Source organism: Oratosquilla oratoria, chromosome 37 (genome assembly GCF_046742065.1).
Source record: "Oratosquilla oratoria isolate Oo_2021 chromosome 37, ASM4674206v1, whole genome shotgun sequence".
Lineage (NCBI taxonomy): Eukaryota > Metazoa > Arthropoda > Malacostraca > Stomatopoda > Squillidae > Oratosquilla > Oratosquilla oratoria.
This window is the reverse complement of record NC_134813.1, coordinates 17,721,383-17,735,856: the sequence shown is the minus strand read 5'-3', so window position 1 is coordinate 17,735,856 and position 14,474 is coordinate 17,721,383. Positions and strand designations below refer to the sequence as shown.

Genomic DNA, 14,474 nt, shown 5'->3' with positions numbered 1-14,474 from the left:
GTCACTACCTTAATCCCTCCTCTGATCTTGCTACAAGTGCAGTGTCATCAGCAAACAACAACTGGTTTATCTCCCATTTCTCTCTATTTCCTTTACATACACACATACATATACCAAGGCTTTTTCCCCCTTACAAGGGGGGTAGCCAAAAAGAAAAAGGCATAAAATCATTCCTACCCATTCCATCCCTGAATACACTCCACACCCCTCCACCCTCCCTCTTATCTTAGCACCTCCTGAATGACGGGTCATCCCTGCACCTTGTCCACTGCCCTATTTCCTTTAACCATTTCCAATACCCAACCCATTACCCTTGTGTTTACCTCTCACACCATGTATGAATTGAACAGCCAAGGCAACTTAACACATCCCTGGCAAAGTTCCACCTTTACCTCAAACCACTCGCAACTACCTTTCCCTCCCTATCTTCCTTCACATTTAGCAACTCCCAAAAATACTCTCCCCATCTTCCTCTTGCTGCTGTCACTTCCATTATCATCTCTCCATCTGCATCTTTTATCTTTTCTCTCTACTTGATTTGCCTCCTCTTCCTCTCTTAATTTCCCTCCAAAACATCTTTTTATTACTTTCAACAATTTCTGTCATACTCTTCCCCCATTTCACATCTGCTCTCCTCTTTGCCTCCTTTACCTTGTGCTTTACTTCTCTTCTCTTTTCTGATTGGAAAACTCCTCCCAAACCTTCTTATGCCTTTGCTTATTTAAGGAATGTCCTCTTTGGGGCTACAGTAGGATGCCAAGTCCCATTTTCATCCCATTTTTGTTGCCTTGTACAACTCAAATGAGAACATTTGGTGGCAGTATTCTTCTCCCCTACCAGAGGGTTCAGCGAAAAAAAGGAAATGAATATTCACAGAAGTGGTACAGGACAGTATTAAAGAGTGAGGGGGAGGCATAACTGAGAAACAGTTGCAGCATAATAAAGTAGCATTATTTCTATTACAGACAAAATGATGTGTGGCTCTGGTATGAGCACACCATTTAGATCTTGAAGTGTCAGCTGCATGCTACTGAGCAACTTACAAAGGATTACAAAGGCAGAGCATGCCGACAGGACACCTTTTGGTCCATAACTAGGTCAGGTGCGAAAAAATACATGTAATAATGATAATAGAAAAAATAAAAATAGATTAAAAATTACAGTAAATTATAATAAATAAATGCATAGGTATAGTTAAAGAATAAAGAAACTGGTAAATAGTAAATGATAATAATAAATTGACATATGAATAATAATAAATGAAAATCAAGCAAATAATAAACAGACAAATAATAACAAACAAATAAACAAATACATTCATTAACTACACAGTTGGCAAAGTTGTTTCTACCCACTTCTAAATTAAATCTATTTCCAGACAATTTGAGACCATTATTTCTTGTTAGATTTTCATTCAGTGTAAAAATTGTCACTTTTGATGTCAGTTCCCTTTAGAATCTTAAAGACCTGTATCAAGTCACCTCTCGAGTCTACGCTTTTGTAGGGAAAATGGATTCATATGTTACAGTCGATTTTCGTACAATTTATTTTGTATATTTGGAATCGGTTTTGTGGCTCACCGTTGTACTTTTTCCAATCTGTCAATGTCTTTAACCCGTTGTGTACGACCGACGTAATATTACGTCACCTAAAAGGTTACCGCTGTGACGATCGACGTAATGATCCGTCGCGTAAGTGGCTTTCATTTGTTGCTATGTAACTTTTGAAATACCCGCCCCCTGAGCTTCTACCGGGTGTCACGTGATAGAGGAGTGATGGATCTTCCCAGGGAAGGAGCCTGATTGAGTTGCCAGTTTCCTAAACTGGTTCAATTTTACGGTAAACATGGAGGATGTATTTTCCGCGCCTCAGAATAAAAAGCCGAACGAGCGACGATTGACGTAATAATCCGTCACGTTTTAAAATACGAAATTAGCAAGAGTTATGACTTGTTTGGGTAAAATATGAATAGTATGGCACATTGGCATGTGTTATACCCACGCACAGTGTCTGCGCGCGCACCCCGACCACCCACGGCGCGACCCACGCACCCTCACCAGTTGACCCCTGACCTCTATTTTGTGCGTACTCGCTCGACCCCATTAGCGAAAATGCCGCGGAAATCACGTGCTATTTTGGACACATCAGCCAAAATTCGGGCTGTTTTAGATGAAAGTGCCCTACTAAGTGACAGTGACACTAGTGGTTCTGGTGATAGTGATTCTGTGGACGATAATTACCGACCCACCGCGCACGCACAGACATTGTTCAGGGAAGAAATGGAGGAGGATGCATCCTTGTTCCCTGGCATCCACGTTAATTTTTCCTCTGACGAGGTTCAGTACGGCGGAGGCATACGGAAGAAGATCACAGAGTACCACACTATAGAAATGTTTTAGTGTGTAAATGAGTTGATTTAGTCCATAAACAGAATTTTTTTTTTCACCTACCCCGTCGTCTCATAGGTTGCTCCCTACCACCAAAATACGCCAAGGTGACTTGTCTATTGATGTTTTTCTTACTATTTAGACCCAAATGAGTTGATTTAGCCCATAAACAGAGAAAAAAAAAAATTTCACCTACCCCGTCGTCTCTGGCGTGACATTTTATTTTACCGCGATCGGCCGCAACGGGTTAATGAGATTCAGTGACCATACAGAAACAGTATATTCCAAATGTGGACAAATTAATTATTTATATAGCTTGTTAATTAGAGATGGACTTTGGGAGTCAAAAGATTGTGCAATCAGTTCTAGAATCTTATTTGCTTTCTCAGAGGCTGAAATACACTGTTTAGATGATTTGAGATCAATACTGATAATTACACCAAGATCCTTTTCACTATCCACTTTTGTTAACGAATTTCCAAATAACTTGTAATCATACTGTTATTTTTACCTATGTGCATAACCTATCATTTACTTGTGTTAAATTTCATTAGCCACTTTTCAAACCATTGCTGTGATTTATCTAAATCTTCTTGAATATCTAATTGATTTAAGTGATCAATTGCCATTCTGCATCAGCAAATTTGAAGACAAAAGAGTCCATGGTCTCAAAAGATGTCTGTGGTCTGTATCATTTATATATACTATAAATAGAAGTGGCCCAAGAACGGAACCCTGAGGAACTCCACTTGTAATGTTTTTCCATCTAGAAGTTTTGCCATTTAGAACAACTCTGTTTTCGATCATTTAACCAATTTCTAGTCCAACTTAATAGGCTGCCACTTACTCTGTGTGAAGCTAATTTAGTAAGTAGCCTTTCGTGGGGGACCGTATCAAAAGCTTTTGCAAAGTCTAAATATATTAAATCTATATTGTTTCTTTTGAAAGAGTATTAGGATAGTTTGGACACATGGAAAGAATGAGTGAAGAAAGACAGGTAAAAGAGGTATGGAAGGCAGATGTGGAGGGAGTGAACATGAGGGGACGTCCTAGGATGAGATGGATGGATGGGGTGAAGGGGGCTTTGGGGAAGAGGGAAATGTCTGTTGAGGAAGGACGGGAGAGGACAGAAGACAGAGGTGAATGGAGAATGGTTGTATATGGATGAGTGTAGTGATGCATGAGGTGAAATGGGTGGGGGAATGGAGGGTGAGGGAGTATGTGTGAGCAAAATTTGACGCAGCCCGAAGGGATTTCTCCCCGTCTTCTCCTTTTATGCATGGATGGACGGAGAGGGGGGTCGCCAATTTAATGAAGCGGCCTTGCTGTGGATGTGCTATGACTTGCGACACTGCTTCTGACCCAGGGCAGTGGACAAGGTGCAGGGATGACCCGTCATCCAGGAGGTACTAAGATGGGAGGGAGGGTGGAGGGGAGTGGAGTGTATTTAGGGATGGAATGGGTGGGAATGATTTATGCCTTTTCCTTTTTGGCTACCTCCCTTGTAAGGGGGAAAAAGCCTTGGTATATGTATGTATGTTTCTTTTGTAATAATTCGAGGTGACTGTTGTAGAATTTGAGTAGGTTAATCACGCAAGAATATTTCTGTCTGAATCCATGCTGGCTATCATTCAAGGAGGGAGTAATAAGGTGTGCAAAGATGGTGTGTAAAACAAGGAGGATGGGAGGAAATAGAAGGAAGGATAGTGAGTGGTGGGATGATGAAGTAAAGAAGGGTGTAGAAGAGAAGAAGCAGGCATTCATAGATTGGTTACAAATTAGGGCGAGGGAATCATATGAGAGGTACAAAGTAAAGAGAAGAGAAGTAAAGCCTAAGATAAAGGAGCCAAAGAGGCGAGCAAATGTGAAATGGGGTAACATTATGAATTTTTTTTTAAAGTATTAAAAAAAAATAATGTTTTGGAAAGAAATCAAAAGAGGAAGAGGAGGTGAATCAAGTAGAGAAGAAAAGGTAAAAGGTGCAGATGGAGAGATGATAATGGAAGAGAAGGCAGTGAGAGGAAGGTGGGCAAAGTATTTTAGGGAGTTGCCAAATGTGAAGGAAAGGGAGGGAAAGGTAGTTGCAGTGGGAAGGGCTAAGAAAATGACCATGATGAATAAGGAAAGATGAAGTGAAGGCAGCTCTTAAGATGATGAGAGCAGGTAAAACACCTGGGTTGGATGGATACCATGCAGAATGTCTGAAAAAAGGAGGTAGAGTGATGGTGGACTAGCTGGTGAGGTTATTTAATGTTTGTTTGAGAGAGGGTAGAGTGCCATAAGACTGGAGGAGTGCCTTAATAGTTCCACTTTACAATGGAAAAGGGGAGAAGTGTGAGTGTAGTAGTTTCAGAGGAATCAGCTTCTTAAGTGTAGTTGGGAAGGCTTATGGGAGGGTCTTGATTTTGTGGGTTAGGAGAGGAATAGAGGGAGTAATTGGTAAGGAACAGTGTGGGTTTAGGACAGGTAGGGGTTGTGTAGATCAGATTTTTGTGGTAAGACAGATATGTGAGAAAGCAATAGGAAAAGGTAAGGATGTTTTTTGGGCCTTTATGGATCTGGAAAAGGCTTATGACAGGGTAGACAGGAAGCCACTGTGGGAAGTTTTGCAGATATATGGGATAGGAGGAAAGCTTTTAAGAGCAGTCAAGAGGTTTTATGAGAGTAGTGGAGCTTGTGTTAGGATTAGAAATGGAGAGAGTGAGTGGTTTAAGGTAAAGGTAGGACTTTATCAGGGATGTGTTATGTCGCCCTGGCTGTTCAATTTATACATGGTTGGGATGGTGCAAGAGGTGAAAGCAAGGATAGTGGGCCAGGGGTTGGAGATGGTTAAAGAAAATGGAGAAAAGTGGGAGATAAGCCAGTTGTTGTTTGCTGACGACACTGCACTTGTAGCAGGATCAGAGGAGGGATTGAGGAAGTTAGTGACAGAGTTTGAAAAGGTGTGCGAAAGAAGGAAGTTGAAGATAAATATGGGTAAAAGTAAAGTTATGAGATGTACAAGGGGAGAAAGTAGCAGCAGACTGGAAGTGACTATTATGGGAGGGCAACTGGAGGAAGTGGATGGTTTTGGATACTTGGGTGTGAATGTGGCGGGAAAGGGAGGAGTGGAGATAGAGGTAGAAAGTAGAGTGAGAGAAGCAAGTAAATGCCTTGGTGGATTAAAAAGTGTAATGAGAAATAGACATCTGGGAATGGATGCTAAGAGGAGGTTATATGAAGGAGTGATTGTGCCAACAGCACTGTACAGGGCAGAAACATGGAACATAAGAGAGGAAGAGGAAAGGAGTTTGAATGTGTTTGAGATGAAATGCCTGAGAAGTATGATAGGGGTTACTAGGCTAGATAGAGTGAGAAATGAGGAGGTGAGAAGGAGAACAGGGGTGGAAAGGGAGTTGGGAGATAGGGTTGATGAAAGAGTATTAGGATGGTTTGGACACATGGAAAGAATGAGTGAAGAAAGATTAGTAAAAGAGGTGTGGAAGGAATGAACATGCGGGGGCAACCTAGGATGAGATGGATGGATGGGGTAAAAGGGGCATTGTGAAGGAGGGGAATGTCTGTTGAGGAAGGATGGGAGAGGACAGAAGATAGGGGTGAATGGAGAAAGGTGTATGGATAATGCTGTGATGCATGAGGGGGAGTGGGTGGGTGATGGGGGGTGAGGTAGTATGTATGAGAAATAGATTGATGTAGCCTGAAGGGATTTCTACTTGTCTTCTCCTTTTCTGCATGAAGGGACAGAGAGGAGGGTCACCGAATTAATGAAGTGGCCTTGCTGTGGATGTGGTGTGTCTTGGGACACTGCTTCTGACCTAGGGGAGTGGACAAGATGCAGGGATGACCCGTCATCCAGGAGGTGCCAAGATAAGAGGGAGAGAGGAGGGTAGAGGGGAGTGGAGTATGTAGGGGATGGAATGGGTGGGAGTAGTTTCTATGCCTTGTCTTTTGGCTACCTCCCATGTAAGGGGGAAAAGAGCCTTTGGTATATGTATGTGTTTACTTTCTAAATGATGTTCGATAGCATCTGATGATAGTTTTCATCATTTTTCCTATGATTGAAGTCAAGCTTATAGGCCTGTAGTTATTTTGTTTCTTTTTGAACCCCATAATAACATGCAGCCAATACCCCAGACAGGGAGATAACATATATTAAATACTTAAGATGCAGTCACTGTACAGAATATTCTGTACCCAATTCAGACAGCAGTACAAAGTTTTTTCTTGGAGGGATTTACAAGACAACCAGGTGGCCATGGCTGGATACCACAGGGGACTGCCCTTTTGTAAGCAAAAAACAGAACTACAGATTGACTGATTGATCAAATGCTCTCAGTCATTCAATCCAATGCCTCAGGTCTCTCTTTCAGTTGACTGCTAATGGTAACTGCAGTGGCCACCATACAGTCCTTTTCTCCAATATAAGGTTCTTTTGGTATGTTGTTCCATAGCTCATTTCCATACAACATTATTTTCACATAGCCATTCCCCAATGTTATCTTTGCTTTCACTTTTGTCCTCCCACTTACACCATACCTCCATCTGTTCTCTCAGCCTCCACAAATGTATTCTCCATATCTTGTTTCATATGCGTTTTTGTTTTGACTTTCAGGTTACAGTTGGTGAAGACAGCTTAGAAGTTGGTGGTGACTTTGACTTAGCATCTGCATTGATTGAGGCCAATCTTGGTGGCTCAGCAGAGACATTGCAGCTCATTAAGCTGGGTCACAGTGGTCAGATGAGAGTGAGGTGAGCTCAGTAGTAACTGGTGATGATAAAAGCTGCCATAATTTGAATAATCTCTTATTAATGGAAGTTACAGTAGTTATATCATTTGCATTTGATTTGCAGATACAAGGGTACAGCTTTCCAGGCAAGGGTCATGTCAAAAACAGCCTCATCTTACTTGGACAAGATGCCAGAGAAGCCTAAGGTATATGATCAAAGACTTTAATTTGAATAGGGTATTGTATCATGTTGATTTTTATAATAATTGTAAGTTTGCTTCAGTTAGTGAACATGCCTCAGCTCTTGCTCCATGTAATGTGTATTTATGAAGGAGAAAAGGGCATTTGGTATATATACACTGTTTGCCAAAAAAAAAAAAATATTGAGCATATCATTAAAAAGTGCATAAAAGTAATTTATTTTTTTGCATCTGGTGGTTGTGGCCCAGTTGAGGAATCAATAAAAATCATTGTATATTTGGCATCACAGGTATCCACCTGCTTCACTCGCACTTGCGGCTTTAGTGATCTATGAACTGTATGTCCCACCAGTGGGAAGTGGGGGTGGGATGAGATGAGGGGGCATTGGTAGTTCCACAATTGGGACAATGAGCTTTCAGGGATCCATCTTCCCTCCATTGATGTAGGGTCTGTGCGAAAGTTTGCCTCATTGACACTGTTCTCTCTTAAGAAAATAGTTTATATGTTTAATTTACACTTCTTATAATCCTAATTTACACTTCGTATAACCTTGCTTTTCTATGATAATCCTTTCCTAATTGTAATATGAGGACCACAGTGGAAATAAGTCTTTTGACTTTCTGTGCCATCCTCGGATGTACAATTATATATACTGTGTATAATAATGAGTCTTGTATGTATTGTACTTATTGTATGTATGATTGTATCCGAATAAAATTCAATTCAATTCAATTCAATCATTGACTTGTGGGCTGATCCATGGAATGTGTCCAGTGCCCTAAGGGCCGTAAGTCTGATGCAAAAGAGATGGGGCAACAGATTGACAAGCATATACAGTGAGTCCTCCTTATATGGTAATTCTTTATCCAGTAAATTCACAGTTACAGTATTTGGTAATTACTACCCTCGATTCTATTTACGGTAAGAAAAATTCACAGATACGGTATCCGCTAGATATTTTGAAGAGGAAAGAGCAGGGAGAAGGTACGTCTGCCATATCCTATTATTACATGTTATAATGGGTTCGGTATTCGGTAATTTCAATTTGCGGTAAGGTTTTCAGGAACGCATATGTACCGTATAACGAGGACTTACTGTATATGTATATACATGTATACCAAAGAGCCTTTTCCCCCATATAAGGAGTGTGGCATAATATTAAGAAAATTCTAGGTTTAGACTCATTGAGGGCCAACAATTGCACACTTCCCCACAAGTAAATCTATCCCCTCCCTTGTATTTCCTATGGATAGAAAACAAGAGGCTGTAGTGAAATCATTGACAAGGAAAAAAAAAGAAACCGATACTGTGGAAATCCAGTCAGCATTTTGACAGAACTAAATCCATTTCTCAATACACTTTTTAATGTATAGTGTTTTTTCTTCTTCACCAAGGATCTATTTATATACCAAAGGCCTCCTCCCCTTTATCCACATCCACACCTCTCATCAACTGGATATCAGAACACAAATACATACATACATATACCAAGGCTTTTTCCCCCTTACAAGGGAGGTAGCCAAAAAGGAAAGGGCATAAAATCATTCCCACCCATTTCATCCCTGAATACACTCCACACCCCTCCACCCTCCCTTTCATCTTAGCACAAATACATACCATGCCTTTTTATTAACAGCACCCTCATACCATAAACACACCCACCCAAGATTCTTGGCATAACATATGATACATCCACACTATTCAAAGAACAGACCACAAACATGAAGACAAAATGCACTCCTAGACTCAGTGGGCATAAATCACTTGCAGGTACAATATTTGGACAAAACAAAGAAATTACCATTACAGTATACAAACCATATATATGCTCAGTTTTGAATTGTGCTAGTCCTACATGGGCCTCAAACTTCATTGCGACACACCACAACACCCTGCAGACTATACAAAACAAAGTCTTAAAGATGATTACAAGATGCATAAATACAACACCTACAGACCATCTACACCATAAAAGGAAAGTCCTCAACGACAAGGATCACCTTGACATAAGAGGCACACAAACACTTGCTGCAGCCTCTACAAACATATCCCACCCACAACACTACATGGCAAAGCACCCACACACACCAAGAAACATCAAAACAAGACCCAAATACCTATATCACACACAAAAACTCTATTCTCTTCTTTCACAACCACCAGATACCTGCCACCAGAAGCATATCTATAATCATATCACTCACTGCTCCATCAGTAGACTGAAAGACAACATACTACTCCATGACATCTATCCCTATGAATCCTCTCTCACCTAAGAGGACAGAGTCCACCTGACCAGGTTGCGATGCAGCCACCATTTAGCTACCCTAATTTAACAGGCAGATGAATGATGGCATCACAGATCAATGTCCAGGATGTAACACTTCACCCCACACTGTTGAACATATGGAAGACTGCATTGTACATAATTATGCATGCCAACAACACAACATATACTCTATAAGGAACACATGTGTAAACCCTGTTCCAGCCATGACATCCCTCAAAGAAATGGAACTGCTCAGCCAAACAGTCTAGGGAATGTCATCATCATCCCCTTTATAAGAGGACATCAGATGTTAAATAAGACTTGACGTCGTTTATGCATGAGTGAGTCTGAACATACGGTAGATGTGTTGTAGTAATGCACTTTTATGACCTACAGGTGGATGTGAGCAAGCAAGTCCTTTCCCCCATGCCAGGACTGGTGAAGTCCGTATCTTGTTCTGTTGGAGACATGGTTGGAGAGGGACAGGAAGTTTGTGTCATAGGTGAGTATGATAATTTGCTTCTCTTTTAAATTCCCCATACCCAAGTGCATCACATCATGGTAGGACTGTTGTTGAGAAGAAATTGCTTTTGATCTCCCCCCACCTCTCTCCTTCCCCCCCTCTCTTTCTCTCCCCTCTCTCTTTCTCTCCCCTCTCTTTCTCTCTATATATCATGATCTTGGGTGTGCTTTGGGTGATAGAGATAGGTGAGAGGATGGCTAATAATTGGGTGCTCATCAGACAGCAGTTCAAATCATTTGGCAAATATAGGAGATGCCAGTACACCACAAGATGCAATAAAAAAAAGAAGATGCAAGGACAGTTGACTGGTTTTAGTGAGCTCTTTCTCAATGAATAAATTAGCACTAGACTGGTTTCTCCAAAGACTGGTAACCAAAAGTGAAATAACATTTATTTATAATGGATAAGGTACTGATACAATCTTGACTTTCATCATTTGAGTGCAGCAGCCATACAACTTATCCTGTAATTTTCCTAATGGTTATAAACATAAATCCTATGCAAAATGTCACTTTCCCTTATACATCCTATACTAAATATAATTTTCCTTAACTAGTACATCCTAAGCTATATATAACTCCCTAACTAGTACATCATAAGCTCAATCACACTTGGGGAATTATAGAATGGTGATATTCACAGCTGATAGTACTAATGACAACTGTAGCTGAGGGTACACCAAACGAGCAGCAATGTGAGGCCTTGGAGACAGGAGGGGGGTTGGTTACCCCATGAGTCTGATTTGTTTTAGATCTGAAGTAAGAGAGTCATGCTTGGCCCCTTTATGGACCACAAAAAGGGGGTGGAGTTTAGCAAGTTAAAACTTGAAGGATAGGAACAGAAGCACAAATGCTCAAGCCGGCTCTGCAGGTTTTAATCTGTAACCCAACCAGCTGAAGCACTACAGGAATTTTCATCACTCGGGTTGTGATAATATATATACAGTGGTAGCAGAAAATTTGGGCACAAATGATGAGAGACCAATATAAATAATTGTGATGTTTAAATAGACATTTAAATGGCTCATGATGTACCTTATTTGCCAAGCAATTTTCCTTTAAGTTGGATGACCTCTAAATGTACTGGGATGCATCTTGCCAGTTTTTCTATGTACATACATATACCAAAGGCTTTCTTCCCCTTACAAAGGAGGTAGCCACCCCAAAAAAAGGCATATAAACAACTCCCATCCATTCCATCCCCTACATACTCCACTTTTTAGCTTTGCTACAGTCGAAATGCCACAATCCTGAAACTGTTTTTTAATGATATGCCACACATGCTTTATGGGATTTAGGTCTGGTGAATTCCCAGGCCACTTTTTGAAGTAATCTACACCACTGGGTAATAGACCGAGCTGTGTGAGCAGGAGCCTCGTCCTGCATAAACCAGCTTGTTTTACACTTTTCAAAACTTTCAGGCAGGTTATCACACAATAACTTGAAATAACTGTGTTGATTTACACTCATTTGGTTCAAGAAATGTTAAATTGCCAACTCAACCAAAAGCAAAGCACCCATACACTGTAACACTTGTGCATGTTTCACCACTTGAGTTGTATAGTGTAGGTCATTAGGGTCCGATCCCCTGAGGTGCCTCACCCCAGCCTGATGACACCACAAACATTGACACATCACTCCACAATACTTGTTCCCAGTCTTCTAGGGTCTAGTCCATATATTTCTTGCAAAAAGCTATGCAATCATAAATGTTTTTTGCAATTAAGAGAGGAAGAACCTTAGCACAACTACAATATTGTAAATCTTTGGCTACCTGTCTTGTGAGTGTCGGATCTTTATCCACCTGCCTCTTAATAACCTTAGAAGTATAATTTGATATCTTCCTTGGCCAACCAATGTGAGGCTTGGGGGTAGGAATGGCATCCTCCTCAGTCTCAAAATTTCTTGATCCACTTTTGCACTTGCTGCACCCCAATTCCCACACGAGTGGTTATATCTTTACACTCATAATCCTCCTTATAGAGGGTTATAATAGCAATAATTGTGCCTCTTACCAGCTCTTGACCACTTCCCATTACAGAGATATTGAGGCACAAAAAAAAAGAGACCACCACAAAAAATAGACTAGTCCACGTGAGAAATGTTTACAAACTGACACCATGTTGTCCCTGGAGCGACTAAACAGAGTTGCCAAGTGGTGCATATTGTCTCACCAAAATAACAATACAGATGCTGGCATTGAAAAATACCCAAAAGTTTGATAGGAAATGGGTATTTTTCATGTGTTTTGAGTTTAGCAAAACATTTGGGTGCCAGTAATTTTGCACTCAAACTTTTCACTGCCACTGTATATATATGTATGAAAGGATTTCTCCCTGTCCTCTCTTTTTCTGTATGAGGGGATGGAGAATGGGGGTTGCTGATTAAATGAAGCAGCCTTGCTATGAATGTGCTGTTTTGCTGCAGTGCTTCTGACCCATGGTGGTGGGCAAGATGCAGGGATGACCCTTCATCCAGGAGGAGCCAAGATAAGAGAGGGAGGGGGATGAATGGGAGTGGAGTGTATCTAGGGATGGAATGGGTGGGAGTGGATTTTATGCCTTTGTTTTTTGGCTAAAATAAGAGGGAGGGTGGATGGGTGTGGAGTGTATTCAGGGATGGAATGGGTGGGAATGATTTTATGCCTTTTCCTTTTTGGCTTCCTCCCTTGTAAGGGGGAAAAAGCCTTGGTATATGTATGCATTTATATGGATGTGTTGTGTCTTACTGCATTACTTCTGACCCAGGGCAATGGACAAGATGCAGGGATGACCTGTCATCCAGGAGGAGTCAAGAAAAGAAGGAGGAAGGAATGGTGAATGGGAATGGAGTATCTGGGGATGAAATGAGTGGGAGCAGACTTATGCCTTTTGACTCTGGCTACCTCCCTTGTAAGGGGGAAAAACCCTTGGTATATGTAAATGTAATAGTACTGGGAGACCTTAATACTAGGGTAGGAAAGGATCCAATTGATGGAGTGGTTGGGAAATGTGGAGTTCCAGGAAAAAATCGTAGTGGAGAGTTGATGGTGGAAATGTGTCTAGAAAGAGAGTTGATGATAGCAAATACAGTGTTTCGGAAGAAAGTCAAGCATAAGTGCACATGGGAGAGGGTGGTGGAGGGAAGGGTGGTAGATAGAGCTTTAATGGACTATGTAGTGGTAAATAGGATTATGATAGGAAGAGTTAAGGATGTACATGTGCTAAGGGGAGAGGATGGGGGAATATCAGATCATTATTTGGTGGATGGTAAGTTGAGAGTGGAGGACAGATGGAGAATGAGGAAAGGGACAAAAGGTAGGGAGGTGCTTAGAGTGAACTCTTTAAATGAAGAGGAAAAGGAGAAGGAGTACAAGAAGAAGCTGAAGGAGGAGTGGGAGGGAGTGAAGGATAGAGTAGAGGTAGGTGTGGAGGAGGAATGGGGATGGTTCAAGGAGGGAATCACAAAGTGTACAAAGATGGTGTGTGGAACAAGAAGGACAGGAAGAAATAGAAGAAAGGGTAGTGAATGGTGGGATGAGGAAATGAAGAAGGTTGTAGAAGAGAAGAAGCGAGCTTACACAGATTGGTTACAAAATAGGACAAGGGAGTCATATGAGAGGTACAAAGAAAAGAAAAGAGAAGTAAAGAAAAAGGTAAAGGAGGCAAAGAGGAGAGCAGATGTAAAATGGTGTAAGAGTATGACAGAAAATTTTGAAAGTAATAAAAAGATGTTTTGGAAAGAAATTAAGAGAGGAAGAGGAGGCGAATCAAGTAGAGAAGAAAAGGTAAAAGGTGCAGATGGAGAGATGATAATGAAGGAGAAGGCAATAAGGGGAAGATGGGCAGAATATTTTAGGGAGTTGCTGAATGTGAAGGAGGATAGGGAGGGAAAGATAGCTGCAGTGGGAAATGCTAAGAAAATGAGAGTGATGAGTGAGGAAAATGGAGGAGAAATAAGGAAGGATGAGGTGAAGGCAGCAGTTAAGATGATGAAAGCAGGTAAGGCACCTGGTCTGGATGGATGCCATGCAGAATGTCTTAAAAAAGGAGGTACAGTGATGGTGGACTGGTTGGTGAGGTTATGTAATGTTTGCTGGAGAGAAGGTAGAGTGCCGGAGGAGTGCTTGTATAGTTCCACTTTACAAGGGATAAGGGGACAAGTGTGAATGTAGTAGTTTCAGAGGGATTAGCTTGTTAAGTGTAGTTGGGAAGGCTTATGGGAGGATCTTGATTGAGAGGATTAGGAGAGGAACAGAGGGAGTATTTGGTGAGGAACAGTGTGGATTTAGTACAGGTAGAGGTTGTGTAGATCAGATTTTTGTGGTAAGACAGATATGTGAGAAAGCTATAGGAAAGGGGAAGGATGTTTTTTGGGCCTTTATGGATC

At 41.2% G+C, this 14,474-nt stretch overlaps 1 protein-coding gene across 1 annotated transcript in view; it reads left to right on the top strand.

The window, feature by feature from the left end:
- Positions 1 to 14,474, top strand: part of LOC143019545 (propionyl-CoA carboxylase alpha chain, mitochondrial-like) — a 57,743-nt gene that overhangs the window by 40,606 nt on the left and 2,663 nt on the right. Inside the window, exons 13-15 of the mRNA XM_076175267.1 lie at positions 7,000 to 7,136; positions 7,239 to 7,320; positions 9,981 to 10,086. Of these exons, the coding sequence (XP_076031382.1) occupies positions 7,000 to 7,136; positions 7,239 to 7,320; positions 9,981 to 10,086 (325 nt within the window). The remainder of the gene's footprint in view (positions 1 to 6,999; positions 7,137 to 7,238; positions 7,321 to 9,980; positions 10,087 to 14,474) is intronic.